Genomic DNA, 18764 nt, shown 5'->3' with positions numbered 1-18764 from the left:
GCCTTGAGCATTCTTCAGATATATATAAAGCTGAGGTCTCAATGTCTTTAATACTCTTTTATTGGTGGTATAGTATGTTGTCAAACCTTATTTGATATCATAGTCACCTTAATTCCCCTAGCCACCACGATTGTTTATGCTTTTAAGAAGGTGCAAGATACATACACTGTAAATTAATAATTGTTCGATCGGGAGATATGATAATTGGCAATAAACAAGAACTCCAAGTTCTTTAATACCTGCAGATCTTTCTTTTAGAATAAGAAAGATATAACCAAATTTGTGTTTCTTACATGTAAAAAAAATTGTACTTCGTATGTCTTAATGGAAAAATGAATGAGACTAATTTTAGAAAGAGGATAGCCTTCACTCGGTTAATTTTTTATAGAGGGAAGCAGAGTGCTTTAGGTGTGGTGAAACACTGAAACATAGTATTGAATGGCATTCTACAAAGTTACGTATGTTAAAGATTGATGTTGATGCTACACTTATAAAATTATAAGGATATTAGTGTTGGCCTTAGTGTGGTTGTAAGAGATGATATGGGGATGGAGGTGTGAGCTACCAACAGTCAATTAAGGAATGCATGGACCGTTTTCCAAGGTTCAAATGCATAACTTTCCACGGTGGCTAGCTATACCGCGCGCATAGGCTCCCCTAATTCTCTTAAAATCCCAAGTGGTCCAACTAATTGGAATTCTTCACATCACAATCACGGCGAAAAATATCAATCATACAAAATATTTATATTTTTAACATAGAGTTTTAATCTAACCGTGAATTAGGGTTTCGTTTGGTTGGGCGTTATACATTATCAATGAAAAATGATTTTCAAAGAAAACAATTTACAATGGAAAACAATTTCCGTGTGTAGGCCCGTGTTTTTCTTGAGGGATTGCACCAAAGAGGATACCTCTCTGGAGGCTTACTTTTGGGTGTGAAGAATTGAATTCTTGCTATTTGCATATTGTGAGTATGCCTGACGTAGGAGTGTGAATTATAGTCGAAAACTCGAGTAGAGGAAGTCGCCACCGTGCTTTTTTCAGGAGCCATGGAACACGGTATTATGCGTAGCCCCGAAAAGCCAGAGGACTCGGGAGACGAGGGTGAGAGCGATGCAGTGCACAACGCTCACACGCATCTAGCGGTCTCTACTCGGCTTCATTACGAAATCTTTGTTGTAATTGCAAACGTCAACAATATTTCTAGTTTTTTCCCTTCATAACACACAACTTAAATCTAGGCGAGTTCTATTAATGCGCACAAAAGATTTATTTATATTATCACTTTGAGATTAATCGATTTTCAAGGAACTTAAACCAATTTTAATTTGTGTCAAACATTTATTAATTATGTATTATATATAATACATTAAGAACAAGATTAAATAGCGAAAACCACATGCAAAGAGAGACGAAATATTATGAGGCATGTGGCCTCATAACTATACCTTGCAAATAGCACTGTCAAAACGGTTTGACAGTTCGCGTTCAGTTCGGTTTGAAATCGGTTCGGTATTAAATCGGGTCGGTTTGAAATCAGTTTAAATATATCGCTGGTCGGTTTCAGTTCGGTTTAAATAGTTATCGGTTCGATTCGGTTTTGGTTTATTCTTGAGCGGTTTTAATTCGGTTTGGGATGTAAACGGTTCGGGAAGTAAACGGTTCGGTACAGTCGGCCAGCCGGGTTGTGGTTTGTTAACGGTTCGGTGTAAATGGTTTTTATACCGGTTCAATCAGTTTCGGGTAGGAAACGGTTTCGAGTTAGAAACGGTTCAGTTTTTTTTCGGTTCAGTTTTATTTTGGTTCGGTTTGTTAACGGGTTTGCCTTTTATGCGATTTAACGTTATTCGGATCAGTTCCATTTCACATTTACTAAATTATGGTTCAGAACGGTTTTTTTATTTCAAAAAGTCGGTTTTTAATCGGGTCGTTTGGATTCAGGCAATTAAACAAATTTGGTTTGAAATTTCATAGTACTTGCTAACTAACCTTTTGCTGGTTAACAAGTTTTATATCAAGGCGAGACTTCATCACTTCATATTTAGGCATTAGGCATTATATTATATACAAATTCTCATCGATTTTAAAAATACATATCATGTTCTTTTCAAGTTTAGTCATACTGATGTTACTAGTTTATTACGAAGTAACGTAGATTATAAATGTTTAGTGTATTAATGAATTATTATTGTTTTACTATCACATTATTAGTTGCTTCTTATTAAATCATCTAATTGATGTGTCATAATCATGATTTGATGAGTTATTGTGAGATCGAAATTACAGTTTGATTTATAGACAGTTCGGTTTATAAACGGTTCGGTGCAAATGAGTTGCAGTTTGTTAACGGTTCGGTGTAAATGGTTTTTACCTCGGTTCAAACGGTTGGTTGGAAACGGTTTTGGGTTAGAAACGGTTCGGTTCTTTTTCGGTTCGGTTTGATTTCAGTTCGGTTTAAAACTAGTTTGATTTGTTAACGGGTTCGGTTCTTATATGGTTTGACATTATTCGGATCGGTTCGGTTTCGGTTTTATTTAAATACGGTTCCAGTCGGTTTTCGGTTTTACAAAATCGATTTTAATCGGTTTGATTCTCATTTGGGTTGGTTGGTTTCGGGCAGTTAAACGGTTTCGATTTGAAATTTGACAGAACTACTTGCAAATCGAAATATCAACCCAAGGACAAAGATCAAGAACCCTGTGAGGCCATAATTGCCTTGATATTGCAATGTGGGGAGAGACACAAATTAAAAATTCGAGGAGAGAGATAAATGGAAAATATGTGCAAAAATAATTAAAAAAACGCAATATTTGTTATAATGATATATGATACTAATTGCTTTAATATTAAATAAACGGATAAAGTATATATATTTTTGGGTGTTTAGAGAGCCAAAAGGTCAGGGGTGAGATTCGATTCCATGACCTCTTGAAACCGGGAGAGAAGCTCTAATAACTTAAGTTATCCCTCACTCTCAACAGATAAAGTGTATGATTATATGCTAATCAATTCATATAGAAGAAGAAATACCTCGGAATTACAGAGTAAGTAAATGTTTAAAATAAAGATAAGTATTTTTTTTTCTTTTTTTTTAAAAAAAGTCCATCCCGTGCAAAGCACAGATTTATAATAATAAGATAGACTTGTAAAAAATATAATCAATTAAAATAAAGTTATTTTAAATAAAATGACTTATATAACATTTTTTAAAATTTTTTTTGAGTTTAATTGATTTTTACCCTTAAAACTCTCATACTCCGTATTGTATTAGATATATAATTCAAAATATATTTTTAAGTTATTGTAGTTTTTTATTCATTAACTTTTTATATCATGTTATTTTTAAGGGGAAAAAAAATTGACGGTAAAATTTTTCTTGTGAATATGACAGGTAATTTTAGCGATAAATCTGTGATTACTTTAATAATATAGTAGTAGGGCCTGTTCTCTTCCTTTGAAATTCAGTTCAGTTCAGCTCTTAATTTACGTCTAATGATATTGCTAATGATATAAAGCCAAATTTCATTCTTTTAAACTCTTATTACAACGACAACAACAACAACAACAACAACAACAACAACAACAACAACAACAACAACAACAACAACAACAACAACAACAACAACAACAACAATAATAATAATAATAATAATAATAATATTAATAATAATAATAATAATAATAATCAATAAGTAATAAATAATAATAATCATCAATAAATAATAATAATAATAATAACAACAACAACAACAACAACAACAACAATAATAATAATCAATAAATAATAATAATAATAATAATAATAATAATAATAATAATAATAATTATAATAATAATAATAATAATAATAATAATAATAATAATAATAATAATATTATGTACATTTGTATATACACATATGTATAGTAATAAATAATCAAAGATCACTAATCCGTAGTTAAAAATCACTAATTAATAAGTTCAGTTCAGTTCAGCTGAGTTCAGTCAATCGGAACAGGCCCGTAGTATTGATGACACTTTTTGTAACATAACTATCAAACTATGTATAGACGTAAAGTTCAATTATTGTATCAGTCCAGCAGGAGCTGATTGATTGGGCTTGGACTATAATTGAATTTCTTGGTACAGTCCAACTTGGTTTGTTGGAGTATGCTCAAACTGGCTACTAAATCAAGCTTTAACTACCAACCCGGCTGACCCGATATCATAACTGATATCAGGCCCATCCATATTCATATTCAAATAATTTGATACTGTTACGTAGAAGGTTGTAAAACCGATTCTGGTAGGCGTTACTAAAACTTACGTACATATATTGATAAAAATGATTGGCCACAAATTTTATCCAAAATTGAATTATTATGTCTGTTATACTCGCGTAAGCTAATTTTATAGATACTATATTTAATGTTCATTTAAATTACCTTAAAATACGCTTATATGTATTTTTTATGAAATATAAAACATGCATCACTCACATTTAAATCTAAATAAATAGTGACGGAGAAATGTGAGATTAATGGTATGTGGCTGAGTATCAATTAGGTATACTTGAGGACAGCGAGAAAAATCAAGAGGTGGCCTTCCTTTTCCTAGCACAACTTTATCGTTGTATTTACCAAAGTTTTCATCCTTTTGATAAGGTTAAGTGCTAGTTTTTGGTCCCCAAACTAGCTAGTAGTATGATAGTTTTATATTCTTCCAAAGATCCTCACAAAAATTATGAAAATATTTAAAGGGCACACCATAAATTGAGCTATCATGATATCAGCCCATGGGCTCCATTAAATTTCTGATATTCGTGCTTCTCTTATCTTATGCTAAGGTAATTTGTTATTCGAACAACGAAGATAGCTCGAGATAAGATGATACTAACAATCCTAATTGACAACGTTGGTGTCAGCTATATTTTTATTTTGCAAACAAGTCTTTCAATGATGGTACAAGATTTTAGAACACTTGTTCAATAATTGTGTTTTTGAGTTGTACGTATGTATGTTATAGTTAATTTCAAAGTTATTAAATACACACTATTACATTATAGAATTCAATTCATTTTGATATGTTTTGCAATATAAATTTATATAATCAAGACAATTCCATACATAAAACCCTTATATAGTGTAAAACCTAACTCTAGGTTTGATTCTCATCGTGTCTAAACTTATCCCTTCTCCTCCAAATGGACCCCTTTACCTTGAAAACAGAAAAGAAAAAAAAAAATAAAAAGAAAAAGGTAAATAGTTACCTCTATCTAAATCTATGTGGTGGTCTCGAAAAGACCTGAGACTTGGTGACGCAATGGCTGATATTGGTTTGAGCACAACATTCAATAAATACTTTCGACTACATTTCTTCTCACCACAAAAATGAAATTACAGATCACAAAATTAAAACACGTACTAATGCGATACTACTTTACTATTGCTATATAAGAATACAACTAGCAATATAACACGTTTAATTTCTACAACCAATATTACTACTTTACTTTCTTCTCGTTGTATCATATTCTTAATTTCCGATCTCATGGGAGAGGTACGTACTTATGTTTTTTTTTGTTTTTATTTTAAAAAAAATTACACGATTGTATTATGCTTTGTTTAATTTCTTCTTTAAAGACTAATTGTGTGTCTGTTCATTCACAGGAAAAGAAAGAGATTGTTGCCGGAGGAGAAGGTCAGGTTGAAGAGAAGAAGGAAAAGGCGAATACCGACGAAGCCAAGAATAATAATAATGAGATTATTGTAATCAAAGTTGACATGCATTGTCAATGCGAGGCTTGTGCCAAGAAAATTTCTAAAGCTCTTAAAGGTTATCAAGGTATGTTATCTACTACTAGCTACTATTTTATCTTTGAGATGTACATGTAGGCCAGGGTTGATTAGTTTTAAATTTTGTACATAAAATTGTTTTAAAGTATGCGCATTGCATCTTATATTGATTTATATTCATCTTATTTTACAAAATGATATTTAGTACCAATTAATAATTAAAAGTAATTAAGTAATACGTAAAAATTTGAACTGGTTGTGAATGAATTAAAAGGGGTGGAAGACGTAGCAGTGGACCGAAAGACGAACACAGTAATGGTAAAAGGGAAGACAGATGAAGCTTTGAAGTTATGTGACCGAATTCGCCACAAAACTGGACGTAACGCTCAATTACTTTCTCCCTTGCCTAAGCCTCCTCAGGAAGAGAACAAACCTAAACAAGAAGAGAACAAGGATAAAAAGACTGAACCTGCGCTTAAGGATCAAGTATGCAACATAACATACTTTCTACCCTTTTACATTATGCGTCTTTATTTTCCTTGCTTTATTAATCTTTTTATGTCTTTAATTTGTTCTATGATTTGAGATAGATGCATGTCCACTAATTAAAGAGGATATACAAATATTCTATGTATGTGTTACTTAAAGCAAAAAAAATAAAATAAAAAATAAATTAGTGGTTGAGTCACTTGAGTGTGAATTAACTTGCAACCTTTTTATCTACCATCTGAAAAATGCAGAATTTACAAAATTTATATGTGTCACGTACGTGTTTTACTTTTATCAGGATTCACTAAAAGTCTTTCTAAAACCGTAATATGATGATGTATAAAAAGGCTAGAATTTGTTAGGGGACTAGCTTTCGATTTAGTCATGACTCTTTGATTTATACTGCTAGCTAGACATCCACTTACACAATAAATGAAGCACCATAACGTAAGTGTGACTGAAAGAGGAACGAAATGTATGGATCTCTATATCCATGTATAATTAGTTATATACAGTGTTGATTGTCATCTTGTTTAACATAAAATGAGAGATAATTAAAAGATGGAGATAGTTGGTGGAATAGGGATGGTAGGACAGACATAGTTACAAGGAAAACAGAAAGTATAAAGTAGTACCCCGTACAGTACATACTCCACTGTTAAAATTAAATGGTAAAATCCAGCATGTGGACTGGTGGAGTTGTCGTATATGTTAAAACTGACAGGATTAACACAAGGACAACATTCAAATGCCGGTGAGTGAAAAAGATATCGCACATTTTACAATGAATTCCGATTCCGGATCACATTTACTTGTATTTGCCGACACCACAACCACCCTATTATATTGCACCGTACGTACCAACTGCTGCATTCCATTTTCATACGTTTAAGCATCTTTCTTTTACGTTTTTGGACACATTTATTTCGCCCTTTTTTTACCTTATTTGAATTTGACTCATGCTAAATCATAATATTACATGTTCGTACAACGTGAAATCAAGTTGGGTCAATATTTGAAACCTCGCTCTCACCAATATAATAATTCCAGCCCAACATATAAAATGTGTGAGTCATGCATCTACCCATCCGTTAGCTAGAAGTATAATCCATCATAATTAACTAAATGTCACTGATTTTTCATTTTATAAAGGGCAATCAAGTTATATGGTGTATGCCCACAATAAAGATGAAAAAAATAAAGCATTAATGCTAGTCAATTTTGTTCAATTTCATCATATATATTTGAAGATGATTAGCTTGTATTGATGCTTACATTCAAAACCACCTTTAATTTGTCTAGAATTTTGCAAAACTCTCTCTATATATATATACTAGACATTATATTTTTGACAGATATGAATTAAATTAAAGTGATTGTAACAGTTTTATTGAGTATAATATGTATCAATGATGGTTAACATATATATTTGTCATATGGTTAACTAATAATGTTAATTATATGCATGTTTAATTTGGCAGCCACCTCCCGTAGTAACAATGGTACTTGGAGTTCATATGCATTGTGAAGCCTGTGCGCAGCTCCTACGGAAGCGCATTCGAAAGATTAAAGGTATGTTTGTGACATTGTACTAAGTATGTGACTATGTGGCATACAATAATTCATACAGTAATACATTAGTACATGCATGTTTTGCACACTTTTTTTTTTTTTTTTTTGGTACGTACATAGTGTAGACGTGTAATACCCCATATTAATTTTATAATTGTACGTAATATATGCATGATTGTTTGAGATGATCTGATGATTATCTATACATGAACAGGGGTAGAGTCCGTAGAAACAGATGTAGGCAAGAGTCAAGTGATTGTGAAGGGTGTGATAGGAGATCCAGAGGCATTGGCTAAGTATGTGCATAAGAAGACAAGGAAGCAAGTGTCCATTATCAAGGCTGGTAACGAACAAGATAATCAGCAAGACGCGACAACGAAGCCCAAGGCTAGTAGCAATGAACAAGAGAACAACAAGAAAGATGATGATAATAAGGAGGTCATTGATAACACTATAATTGATCAAGATGTTAAGATGATGATGATGAATAATATGATCAACAGTTCGAATGATTATTATCGGCCATCATCAGCAAGGTATGACTACATGACAGATTATTATAATAACGATCATCATCATTATAATCATAATTATCAGCCTCCTCAAGTGTTTAGTGATGAAAACCCTAATGCTTGCTCTATTATGTAATGTAAACCTCTACCCTATATATAATAGCTTGTAATAAATTTTGTAAAATAATTATTGCTTTGAATTTTATTATGTAATGTATTAAATATATATATGAATAATGATTTTGTGTAATAATTATGTTTATATTATATTTGATCAACTTGATCTAAAGTCAAGTCTTCGTTAATATAATCCAAAAGACTTGAAATAATTGCAATTTGTTTCAACATTGATGTGAATGGTGAATTGAAAACTGAAAAGCAACAATTGTGGCGTATTGTTTAAGCATGGGAGATATTTCTTAGCTACATGGACCTTTTTAGTCTGTTACGTTAAGTGGACTCCATTTCTCCTCACCCACACCATCAAAGTATCAAATCATCCTCTATTATAGATACAATAATACATCCATCACTTTTAATTAATTGATGGATTATTATTTTGAAAGAAATGTATTTATACAAATCAAACAATGGGTATTAGAATTAATAAAGACTAATAAATTGTTTGATCATACGATGGGTATGTAGGCTTGAGTTGTGTTTTGAATATTGCTGGATTAACATGAAATATAATCCGACATGGCCCAAATGATATCAGCCTTTCCAATTACAAGCAGCAAAATGAGCAAGAGCTGTTTTATGTTTTTTCGTTAAAGAAGAAATGAAGAATGGATCCATCTTTAGGAAAAAGTTATCATGCGGATTATTGCTTTTCCTCGAATAGAATGGGCCTATACATGAAAAATTATTTGGGCCTACCCACACTTTTCCAGTTTTCCACATCGCAATTGGCAAGGGAGCCATACAACAAAACACCATAAAAGATTAAAATCTACTCTCGTACCCCCTTTTTTTTTTTTTTTTTTTTTTTTTTTTTTTTTTTTTTTTTTTTTTTTTGATTTTTTTTGAAATCTACTCTCGCACTTACACCTTAGACCATAGGTCATACAATTTCTTCCTTATTACTATCGCTATTTCAAATTAGCCGATATGTTTTATTATTACCTTTGTCAATACACAATTCTATATCAATTCTCTCTTAATATAATGAAGTTTAAATTGGAAGGGGTAGGTCATGACTATTTCATTTTATCTTTAAGTCACACAAATTAGCCAAAATAATTTATGAATAATTATGTTAAAAGTCAAAAAATGTCAATTAATCTGATATGAATTAGAGGAAGTATCATAATATAAAAAGGCTTTGGTGGTCCGTAAATGGTTAAAAAATAAAATAAAAAATACTTGATATATTGGTGCCAAATAATACAAGTGGCTTTTGAAATTGTCAACTAAAGAGATGGAACATGAGATTATAGATTATGCATACGATCGTCCACTCAAATTCATCTTGAGAATATAATCGATGAATATTATGGCATTGTGGTCCTCCCTTCATCCTGTAACTTTGTCGTACATAAGACTCATTTCTCTAACGACAAATAACACTCAAACAACCAACATCGACAGGTCGTTATTATGTACTTGTACTCTATATTTTCTTTATCAATAAGAGTTGGCTCAAGTGATAAGCAGCTTAATGCCGCTTAAGAAAGGTCTCGAGTTCAAGCCCCACCAAATGTAGAAGAACTCTTCTTGGAGACTCACCTAGGCCACCATAACACAGGTATGCAACTCGAATCGGATCCGCATGTGTTGAACCGGGTGAGGCAAACTCGAAAAGTACTCCGTAGTATATTAATACGAATTATGCGCAATAGTTTGATAAGGCTTTTTTCATAGTGAAGGACATGAGAGATTGAGACAAGATGATGAATCCAAATTCCTTTGTTATAAACGTAGTTAATTAAGGTTTTTCGGTCTAGTCTGCCCAATTCTAAAATAAACGTAGTTAATTAAGGTTTTTCGGGCTAGTCTGCCCAATTCTAAAATAAACGTAGTTAATTAAATGTTTAGAAATTCCACCATAGTAACCCTTAGAACTATGCTGACAATCAAGTTAAATATCTTTGTTGTTGAAAAAAGATGATGGGCAATTGTGATGAGAATTCATATTTCTCCCTTTTCCTTTCCTATATGATTAACAAATGAGAATATTGTTTGGTAATGAACTGTTCGATTTGAAATTTTTGATTATTATAGGATAAGGTAGGTATTAGCAAAGATGAGGCTACAACAGTACAAACTCAATTGCATGAGTTAGTGTACACACCAAATATAGGTTACCTCATGGATATAAAAAAACAGCCAATTCAGGCAAAGGTAAGATATTAATCTATGCAAGTAAGACGATAAACTATTACCAACCCAGTTAAATAAAAGTTAACGAATCACACCGAGAACAAGGATTATTTAGGATAAATAGGATCCAAAATATACGTAGTGATGAGTTTGATGACGAGCACATTGGGTACTATGTTACATGTAAATAGCAATCATTTCACACATTAATATTTATATATGCTCTTTTGTAATCGATCAACTAAGCTTTGCCATTGGAAGTGAGGAATATTCAAACCACATCGTACGGCTCCTTTATTTCTAGAACCAAATATGACATTCGTGCCTGTGGGCCGTGGCCCATTGAAGATATCATGTGGACAAATTAATAATTTTTTTAAATTTTTGTAAAAAGAAAATCTAGGCGTAGAATTGGAGCATGGTCTATGATATGTGCATAATGTTCAAACAGAACCCCTATAGGCCTACATAAATACCCACTATTTCCATCATGAAACTTGGTTGGTTTATAATCAATCTCATTATTGTCTCCAATCCATCATTATTCATAATTGGTTTCATGGTTTGAGCTCATTTTATCATTATAATGTTTCTTACTTTATGTGTATGTCAAAGTAGTAGTGATTTTACTAGATTTGAACTATATATACCCAGAACATAAATTATATCATGAATTGTATAGACAAAAGTAGGAGTGATTGTGTTTTAAAACTCCCTTTTAAAAAGTTGAACATTTGAGCTATATAGATACAGAGCATAAACTACAGCATCTTTTCCTTGGTCAAATATGAGATAAAAACAATTAAAAGAATGGGAAAATCCGACATAAGCAAATCGATGATAAAAGGAAGGTATATCCGTATATGTTGAGTCAAGTGAAATATAAATATGAAGTTCATGCCTGGAGGTGTATTGACTATTGATTAACAACATTTCTTGTATTGAAGTTTGAAGTTGTATAAGGAGTAACAAATGACATGCTATAATATGCTTTACTAACTTAGTAATGTGGTTTTGTAACACAAGTGGGGTTACCAAAGTGATGGAACATATGCTAGGATATACTTAACACACTCTCTAGCTGTAAGTAGTTTGGAATAATAGTGGATTAGAATGATATTGTGGAAACTTGTGATGTGGAGTTAAGTTCAAGAAGATGAACACAATAAATGCATTCATAATCTATCTCTAATCATTTCAAATTAAGTTAGAGAAATAATCATTTTAAAAAATCCATTTTGAAATTGAACTAAGCTAGAGGTGATAAAAAATCGAGTTGGGCTTGACTTTCGTATAAAAATTGTGTCCAAACATGTTGGGCTTTTTTGGCAGAGCCCAGACTTTAATTAGAACTAGAAAAGCGTTTTTAGATTTGTCTAAACTCGTGTTTTTTCTAGGCCGAAAGCATTGGTAGGATTAGGGGTGAAAGTTTTTGAAAAAGTATTATCACTGGTATATTAAATATAATTAGGAACTTTGTAAAAGCATTGGTTGTAAAGAGCGTATCCATGAGATAGCAACAGTTAAGGAAATGACATTCTAATAATGGAGTAAAATGAAAAGAAAGAGGAACGAGGAAACAGAAACAAAGCACAAGGTTAACACAAGCAGAGTCGTCCAGCATCCTACGTGGACAAAAAGACGGGGCCCACAAGTACGAAATCCACGTAGACATCCAGCGTGGCAAATTTGGAGAGGGCACGTAAGTGTGTCAGAACAAGTAGTACAACACACAGCTCGTGATATTCTCATGTTCTCTTTTTACTCCCTAAATGTTTCTTCCACTTTTCAACAGTTTGATAGCGCCACCCACCCACCCATTCCTATTCCGTTACAAGGGCAATTCAGTCATTTCACACTAGGACTTGTATTTATACATTGATATGAAATGACATAGTCATATTTATTATTTAGAGAAAAGCAAAGTAAGAATTGGTTGTGAAGAGTACATAATAGAGAGAGAAATGGCGAGCAAAGTGGGTGGAGAGAGAATGGAAGAAGAAGAGAAGGAGGAGGAACACGAGAGGTGTCCGGTGGAAGAGGTTGCGTTAGTCGTACCCGAAACCGATGACCCGACACTTCCGGTGTTGACATTTCGGGCATGGTTCTTGGGTATGATATCATGCGTTTTACTCATATTTCTGAACACATTTTTTATCTACAGAACACAACCACTCACAATATCAGCCATCTTAATGCAAATAGCGGTTTTGCCCATGGGTAAGTTCATGGCCCGGGTTTTACCCACCCGAAACTACAGCTTATTTGGGGGCCGTTGGGGGTTTAGCTTGAACCCGGGTCCGTTTAATATAAAAGAGCACGTGATTATCACGATTTTGGCAAATTGTGGTGTCTCTTACGGTGGGGGTGATGCGTACTCGATTGGTGCCATTACTGTCATGAAAGCTTACTATAAACAGTCCTTGGGATTCCTTTGTGCCCTCTTTATTGTGCTCACTACTCAGGTCTGTTTGCGTTGCTTATCATTTATTTTACTCTTTAATTATTCTTTAATTCCATCTATTAATTTTGAAATGCATACTCATATTCTTATTTGCTATAATATATTTGTACTCCTATTTACCATGCACATATTAATACCAGTACTTTAAATTGTTTGTAACAAATGTTTCCTAACCTTTTTTACTTGTCATTTCTTTCTATCTTTAACATATTAATACCACGCATAAATGACCTGAATTGTCATAGAGGAATAACTCAAGTGATTAGAGTTCTCTTTCCGGTTCCATACGATACTGAAATCGATTTTCATCACTCGAGACAGTGTGGTTCTCTTAACAAAAAAAAAAAAAGATATGTATTTCTTATGCCACAATGATATTATTGTAGGCACATGAACACGGAACACTTGTTTTATTCATGAAGATTATTTATTGTTCGCTTAATTTACATTATTAATTATCAATTTTTCTGGTACAGAATATATAAGAGAGAATTGAATTTTACTAAAATTCTGTGGTAGTAGAGTGAAGAGTGAATGCGTTACGAGTAATCAATAATTTGACTAATAGCAGGAATGTGTTGACAAATTAGAAAAGGGTGGGGGTGGGGGTGGGGTAGTATAATGTTGAAAATTGGAATTGGAAATTGTCTGATAAAAATTGAAAAATAAAGAAGAAGGTTTTGCATGTGAGAGGAGTGTTGGAGTTGGGTTGCATGTCCCATCCTTATTCAATCCATAGGTTTACATATCTTGGAAGTTTCCCATCTCACCTTTCATTTTTCTTATTTTGGACTTTTCTTCTTCTTCATCTTCATTTTCCTTATTTTTTGAGCTCTCATCACATGCAATTTTTGTTTGATTTAATTACAATATACAAATAAAGGGGAGAAAAGAGAAGGCATGCAAAGGGAATCAAGAATTCCAACTAAAATTTTTTATTGATATAATTTTACCACGGGTAACAAGATATTGTTAAGAGATTATAGTATACGGCCTAATTTATATGACAACCAACTACTACATATGGAGTCGTAATTTGAAATGGAAAAAGTAATCTAGATTTATATCACCATTACTGTGTGATAAAGTTTTTGCTACTCCACAAGTATGATATAGTGAGACTTGTTACTTTTTCTTTTGTGAGTTTTTATTAGGTTGTATATTTTGAGCAGTTTGTATAATGAGGTCCATTAAAAGTGTAAAATATGCTTGATCAGATAATTGGATATGGATGGGCTGGGATGCTTAGAAGGTATCTGGTTGACCCTGTTGAAATGTGGTGGCCAGCAAACCTTGCTCAAGTCTCCTTTTTTAGGTTCGTTCTTCAACCTTTCTTTCTCTTTAATTTCATTCTACATACATTGCAATTTGGCAGATGTTGTTGCCAATTTGCAATGGTCACAGATTCTGTTTGGAAAGTTGAGGCCTACGTCGTCTGCCTATTTGTAATCAGATTGATCGATACGTATGTATTTGTCTAAACAAAGAGCATCGATTCCACTGGATAGACTACTACTTGCCCATCCTTCTCATTCACAGATGTTACGGATTGGAACTACTAGTGCTTCAATATTCCCATCTTACAACCATCTTTTATTTGGAATAACATGCTTTCCTGGGACTAATTTATCAACTCCCTAATTAACTTTCGATAATTTATGAGCATCAAAATGAAACATGCTCACGCCCTGTATTTTTGTTTAACAAATATGTTCTTAACATTACCTTTCGTTAACCAATAAAAAGGAGCAAGCCCCAGTTAACGAAATTTGTTACTCAAGTGGCATATATTGTAATTTTACACAAATTTTTTTTATTATTAATTTTTTTTTTGTTTTTAAAAAAAAACCTTCGTCTTCTTGAGAACGTTGAGTGCGCTTCACCACCACCACCACCAGTTTGCGCTTCACCACCATTACCCACAATCTCTGATCTTTTTCCACGTTGTCCCCCTTTTCTTCTTCCTTCCTTCCCCGATAACAATGGCTTCAAGCCTTAACGCCGCTTCGCGGTGGAACAAAACGAAACCCTAGGAACAAATAGTTTTAATTAGGGCCATATCAACCCCTTAGGGCTAGCATCTTGTTCCAGCGAAGGTGTTACTCTTGCAGAGGGAAGGAGGAAGAACGGTGGGACGGTGGAGAAGAAGAAGGGTACTGCTGTGGGAGAATGGAGGAAGAAGGAGGGTGTTGTTGAGGATGGAAGGAACTCATCCATTGCTATGAAATATACTGTGGACGTTTTTACCCCCAACTTAAAAGCACGAAATTACATCCGTGCCCCTTGAGTTACATTTGTTGTTACTCAGGATGAGTAACTTGTATTTTCCCAATAAAAAGCTAATTGACTTTTGGAAGTAAGAATTTTCTGCTAGAAAAGATGGTCGTTTCACAACTTCTATACCAGATATGAATTCATGCTAAAGAGCTACGGAGTAAGAATTTGTCACCCTCAGTTTTGTTAGCTAGTCATCGAGTATATTCGTTCTTTGTGCACATACAAAATGAATCAAGGAAAATGTATTGCAAGATTCTCTAAGGCTAACTCATGTAATAAAAAAGTAATCAGTAATATTCGAGTTCTATTGATGTAGCAGTAACTAATGTAATTACTTGTGTAATCTTATTCTTCTAATACTAAAGATATCTGATTATGATTAACTCAATGCTGCAGAGCACTTCATGAGAAGGAGCACAAACAAAAGGGGCTTACCAGGATGCAATTTTTCCTCATCTTCTTTGCAGCAAGCTTTGCCTATTATGCTCTGCCTGGCTATCTGTTTCCAATTTTGACCTTTTTTTCCTGGGTGTGTTGGGCCTGGCCTCGAAGCATTACCGCTCAACAGGTTGGATCAGGTTACAACGGGCTAGGTGTGGGTGCCTTCACCCTGGATTGGGCCGGCATATCTGCCTACCATGGCAGCCCTCTGGTGGCACCTTGGTCTTCCATTGTCAATGTTGGAATCGGATTTATCATGTTCATATACATAATAATCCCGCTGTGTTACTGGAAGTTTGATACGTTTGATTCCAGGAAATTTCCAATATTTTCCAACAAGCTTTTTCGGTCTAATGGACTCAAGTATGATACCACCAAGATTCTCACCCCACAACGTGACCTCAACGTTGCAGCTTATAATAGTTATGGAAAATTATACCTTAGTCCTCTCTTTGCCCTTTCAATCGGGTCTGGATTTGCAAGATTCACTGCCACTCTTACACATGTTGCTCTATTCCATGGAAGGTATGCTGCTTCAGTCCATGCAAATAACCAGATTAGTCAGTGCGGTTGTAAGTCAAGTCTTTACTCATGTTATTCGGATGTGCTGTGCAGGGACATCTGGAAGCAGAGCAGATCTGCAATGCAAAATGCTAAGAAGGATGTACATGCTAAGCTGATGAGCAAATACAAACAAGTGCCTGAATGGTGGTTCCTGATCTTGTTAGTTTTGAGTGCGGCATTTTCAATCCTGATGTCGTTTATATGGAAAGATGATGTGCAGCTGCCCTGGTGGGGGATGCTTTTTGCATTTGCATTGGCTTGGGTTGTGACTCTTCCCATTGGTGTCATTCAAGCGACCACGAACCAGGTACTACCTACATGCTCTAGAGTCTAGGCTTCGGATTTTACTTTATCTGGTTAATCTATTTAAGGATTTTCTGGATTTTAAACTCGTTTTCTGGATCAATGCAGCAACCTGGGTACGACATAATAGCACAGTTCATATTTGGGTATGTCTACCCTGGAAAACCCATAGCCAATCTGCTTTTCAAGATATACGGGAGAATCAGCACCGTTCATGCTCTAGCCTTCCTGTCTGATCTAAAACTTGGGCACTACATGAAAATCCCACCAAGGTCAATGTACGCAGCTCAGGTTTGTACATATCTTCAGCTGTCTATTAGAACATTCAGTAAATGAAGATTAGGTTTGATTGCTTGAAACTCACCTATTTTTTCCATTCTTTTCTTAACAACTCACAGCTTGTCGGAACACTAGTTGCCGGTGTAGTCAACCTTGCAGTAGCATGGTGGATGTTGGGCTCCATTGACAACATATGCGATGTGGAGTCTCTAAATCCTAACAGCCCGTGGACATGCCCCAAATTCCGAGTCACCTTTGATGCTTCTGTTATCTGGGGCTTAATTGGACCTCAAAGGCTTTTTGGACCAGGAGGGTTGTACAGGAACTTGGTGTGGCTATTCCTTATCGGAGCAGTATTGCCTGTTCCAGTCTGGATACTCCACAAGATCTTCCCTGAAAACAAATGGATTCCACTCATCAATATACCAGTCATATCATACGGGTTTGCAGGGATGCCACCAGCAACGCCTACAAACATAGCTAGTTGGCTGGTCACTGGTACCATATTCAACTACTTTGTATTCAAGTACAGAAAAGAATGGTGGAAGAGGTACAACTATGTTCTATCAGCAGCCTTGGATGCCGGGACAGCCTTCATGGCTGTTTTAATATTCTTCGCTCTCCAAAACGAGAACAAGAATCTGAAATGGTGGGGAACAGAAATAGATCATTGCCCCTTGGCGTCGTGCCCAACTGCCCCAGGGATTATAGTGCAAGGATGTCCTGTCCATTAACCACCATGAAAGCCTTGCAAATATGCCATCATCAAGTTAGTGTAGGGAGTATTATTATTGTTTATGAAAATGTTACTCCACATTTATAGTAGGATGAGGAATAGTTTTTGTGAGAAAGAACCCCTCAATAAACACATTGATAGAAGTGTTATCCTATTGAACCTATTTAGTGTGGTTGAAATTGTTTTGTGATCAATTTTGGTTAAGCTGATCACTGGCCGTTAAAGTACACAGTTTCTGATCCTTTTTGCTTGTGCATAAGCGTCTGGTTGTTAAGACCCTCTGTGACTCTGAGGTTTAGAAACAGGGCTGGCATATCCTAACTGCTTTGGCCTAAGTGTGATGTAGAAGCTAATCGGTTTAACTTGACCTTGCAAACGTGGGATCAATTGAACCAAAACAGAAGATGCAAGCAAGAGTGTATTCGTGCTAGCATTGAAGCTCAAGTTTTAATTAGTAGTAAGTTGTACAGTAGATACCAGATAGTGTTTCAGACTTCGGTATGTATGACAGTTGATGAATTTCTTTCAAATGTATGCCTATTTTGAAAAGTAAAATATCACTTCCTTTTTCTATTGTTCAATTCAGGCTTGTTCTCTTCAACTTAATTTCAGTTAAGTTCATTTCAGCTTAGGTTCTAATTTCCTTCTCTCATGAACAAATGAGAAAAGATAGTACCAGTCTTTTAAAATCCTAATTTGAGCGCTACAAAATCATAAAACCTGATTCAAATTAATTACTCAGAAAAGAAATGAAAAATAAGAAAAGATAGATTTAACTATGTGCTAAAGTTAAAAGACTTGAAGAAGAGAGGACAGACATGTGTAAGCTTAAAACAAAGCTTTAGATTCCTGACAATTCCAAAAAGGGCAAGTATTGATCACGAATATATTTCACAACTAGTAGTAAAGCTATGTATTGGATATGATAATGGAGATATTTACATGATTTTTATTAAAAATGTGGAATTTACTGTAAAGCTTCTAATTCCTCCCACAATTCCACAAATCTGTTTTTCTTTTAAGGTCAGA

At 34.2% G+C, this 18764-nt stretch overlaps 2 protein-coding genes across 2 annotated transcripts; both read left to right on the top strand.

Moving 5' to 3' along the window:
- The first annotated feature begins 5052 nt into the window (after positions 1-5052).
- LOC110731213 (heavy metal-associated isoprenylated plant protein 7-like) lies at positions 5053-8596 on the top strand. Its single transcript, XM_021911054.1, has 5 exons — positions 5053-5540; positions 5651-5825; positions 6051-6262; positions 7747-7837; positions 8052-8596. The coding sequence occupies exons 1-5, from the start codon at positions 5532-5534 to the stop codon at positions 8483-8485; spliced, it is 921 nt and encodes a 306-aa protein (XP_021766746.1). The 5' UTR covers positions 5053-5531; the 3' UTR covers positions 8486-8596.
- Positions 8597-12554: 3958 nt separating this feature from the next.
- Positions 12555-18316, top strand: LOC110731212 (oligopeptide transporter 3-like). Its single transcript, XM_021911052.1, has 6 exons — positions 12555-13136; positions 14353-14450; positions 15809-16378; positions 16469-16724; positions 16829-17011; positions 17119-18316. The coding sequence occupies exons 1-6, from the start codon at positions 12636-12638 to the stop codon at positions 17731-17733; spliced, it is 2223 nt and encodes a 740-aa protein (XP_021766744.1). The 5' UTR covers positions 12555-12635; the 3' UTR covers positions 17734-18316.
- Positions 18317-18764: the final 448 nt, after the last annotated feature.

Source organism: Chenopodium quinoa, unplaced genomic scaffold (genome assembly GCF_001683475.1).
Source record: "Chenopodium quinoa cultivar QQ74 unplaced genomic scaffold, ASM168347v1, whole genome shotgun sequence".
Lineage (NCBI taxonomy): Eukaryota > Viridiplantae > Streptophyta > Magnoliopsida > Caryophyllales > Amaranthaceae > Chenopodium > Chenopodium quinoa.
This window is presented reverse-complemented; position numbering and strand designations above follow the sequence as displayed.

What these genes read in the sequence shown, in the direction of transcription:
- LOC110731213 (XM_021911054.1), top strand. An exon ending in AGCTCTTAAAGGTTATCAAG is followed by an intron (nt 5,826 to 6,050) that starts GTATGTTATCTA and finishes ATGAATTAAAAG; the next exon opens with GGGTGGAAGACGTAGCAGTG. An exon ending in GCGCATTCGAAAGATTAAAG is followed by an intron (nt 7,838 to 8,051) that starts GTATGTTTGTGA and finishes ATACATGAACAG; the next exon opens with GGGTAGAGTCCGTAGAAACA.
- LOC110731212 (XM_021911052.1), top strand. Translation starts at nt 12,636, where the DNA reads ATGGCGAGCAAAGTGGGTGGAGAGAGAATGGAAGAAGAAGAGAAGGAG. An exon ending in GCTCAAGTCTCCTTTTTTAG is followed by an intron (nt 14,451 to 15,808) that starts GTTCGTTCTTCA and finishes TCAATGCTGCAG; the next exon opens with AGCACTTCATGAGAAGGAGC. An exon ending in GTTGCTCTATTCCATGGAAG is followed by an intron (nt 16,379 to 16,468) that starts GTATGCTGCTTC and finishes TGTGCTGTGCAG; the next exon opens with GGACATCTGGAAGCAGAGCA.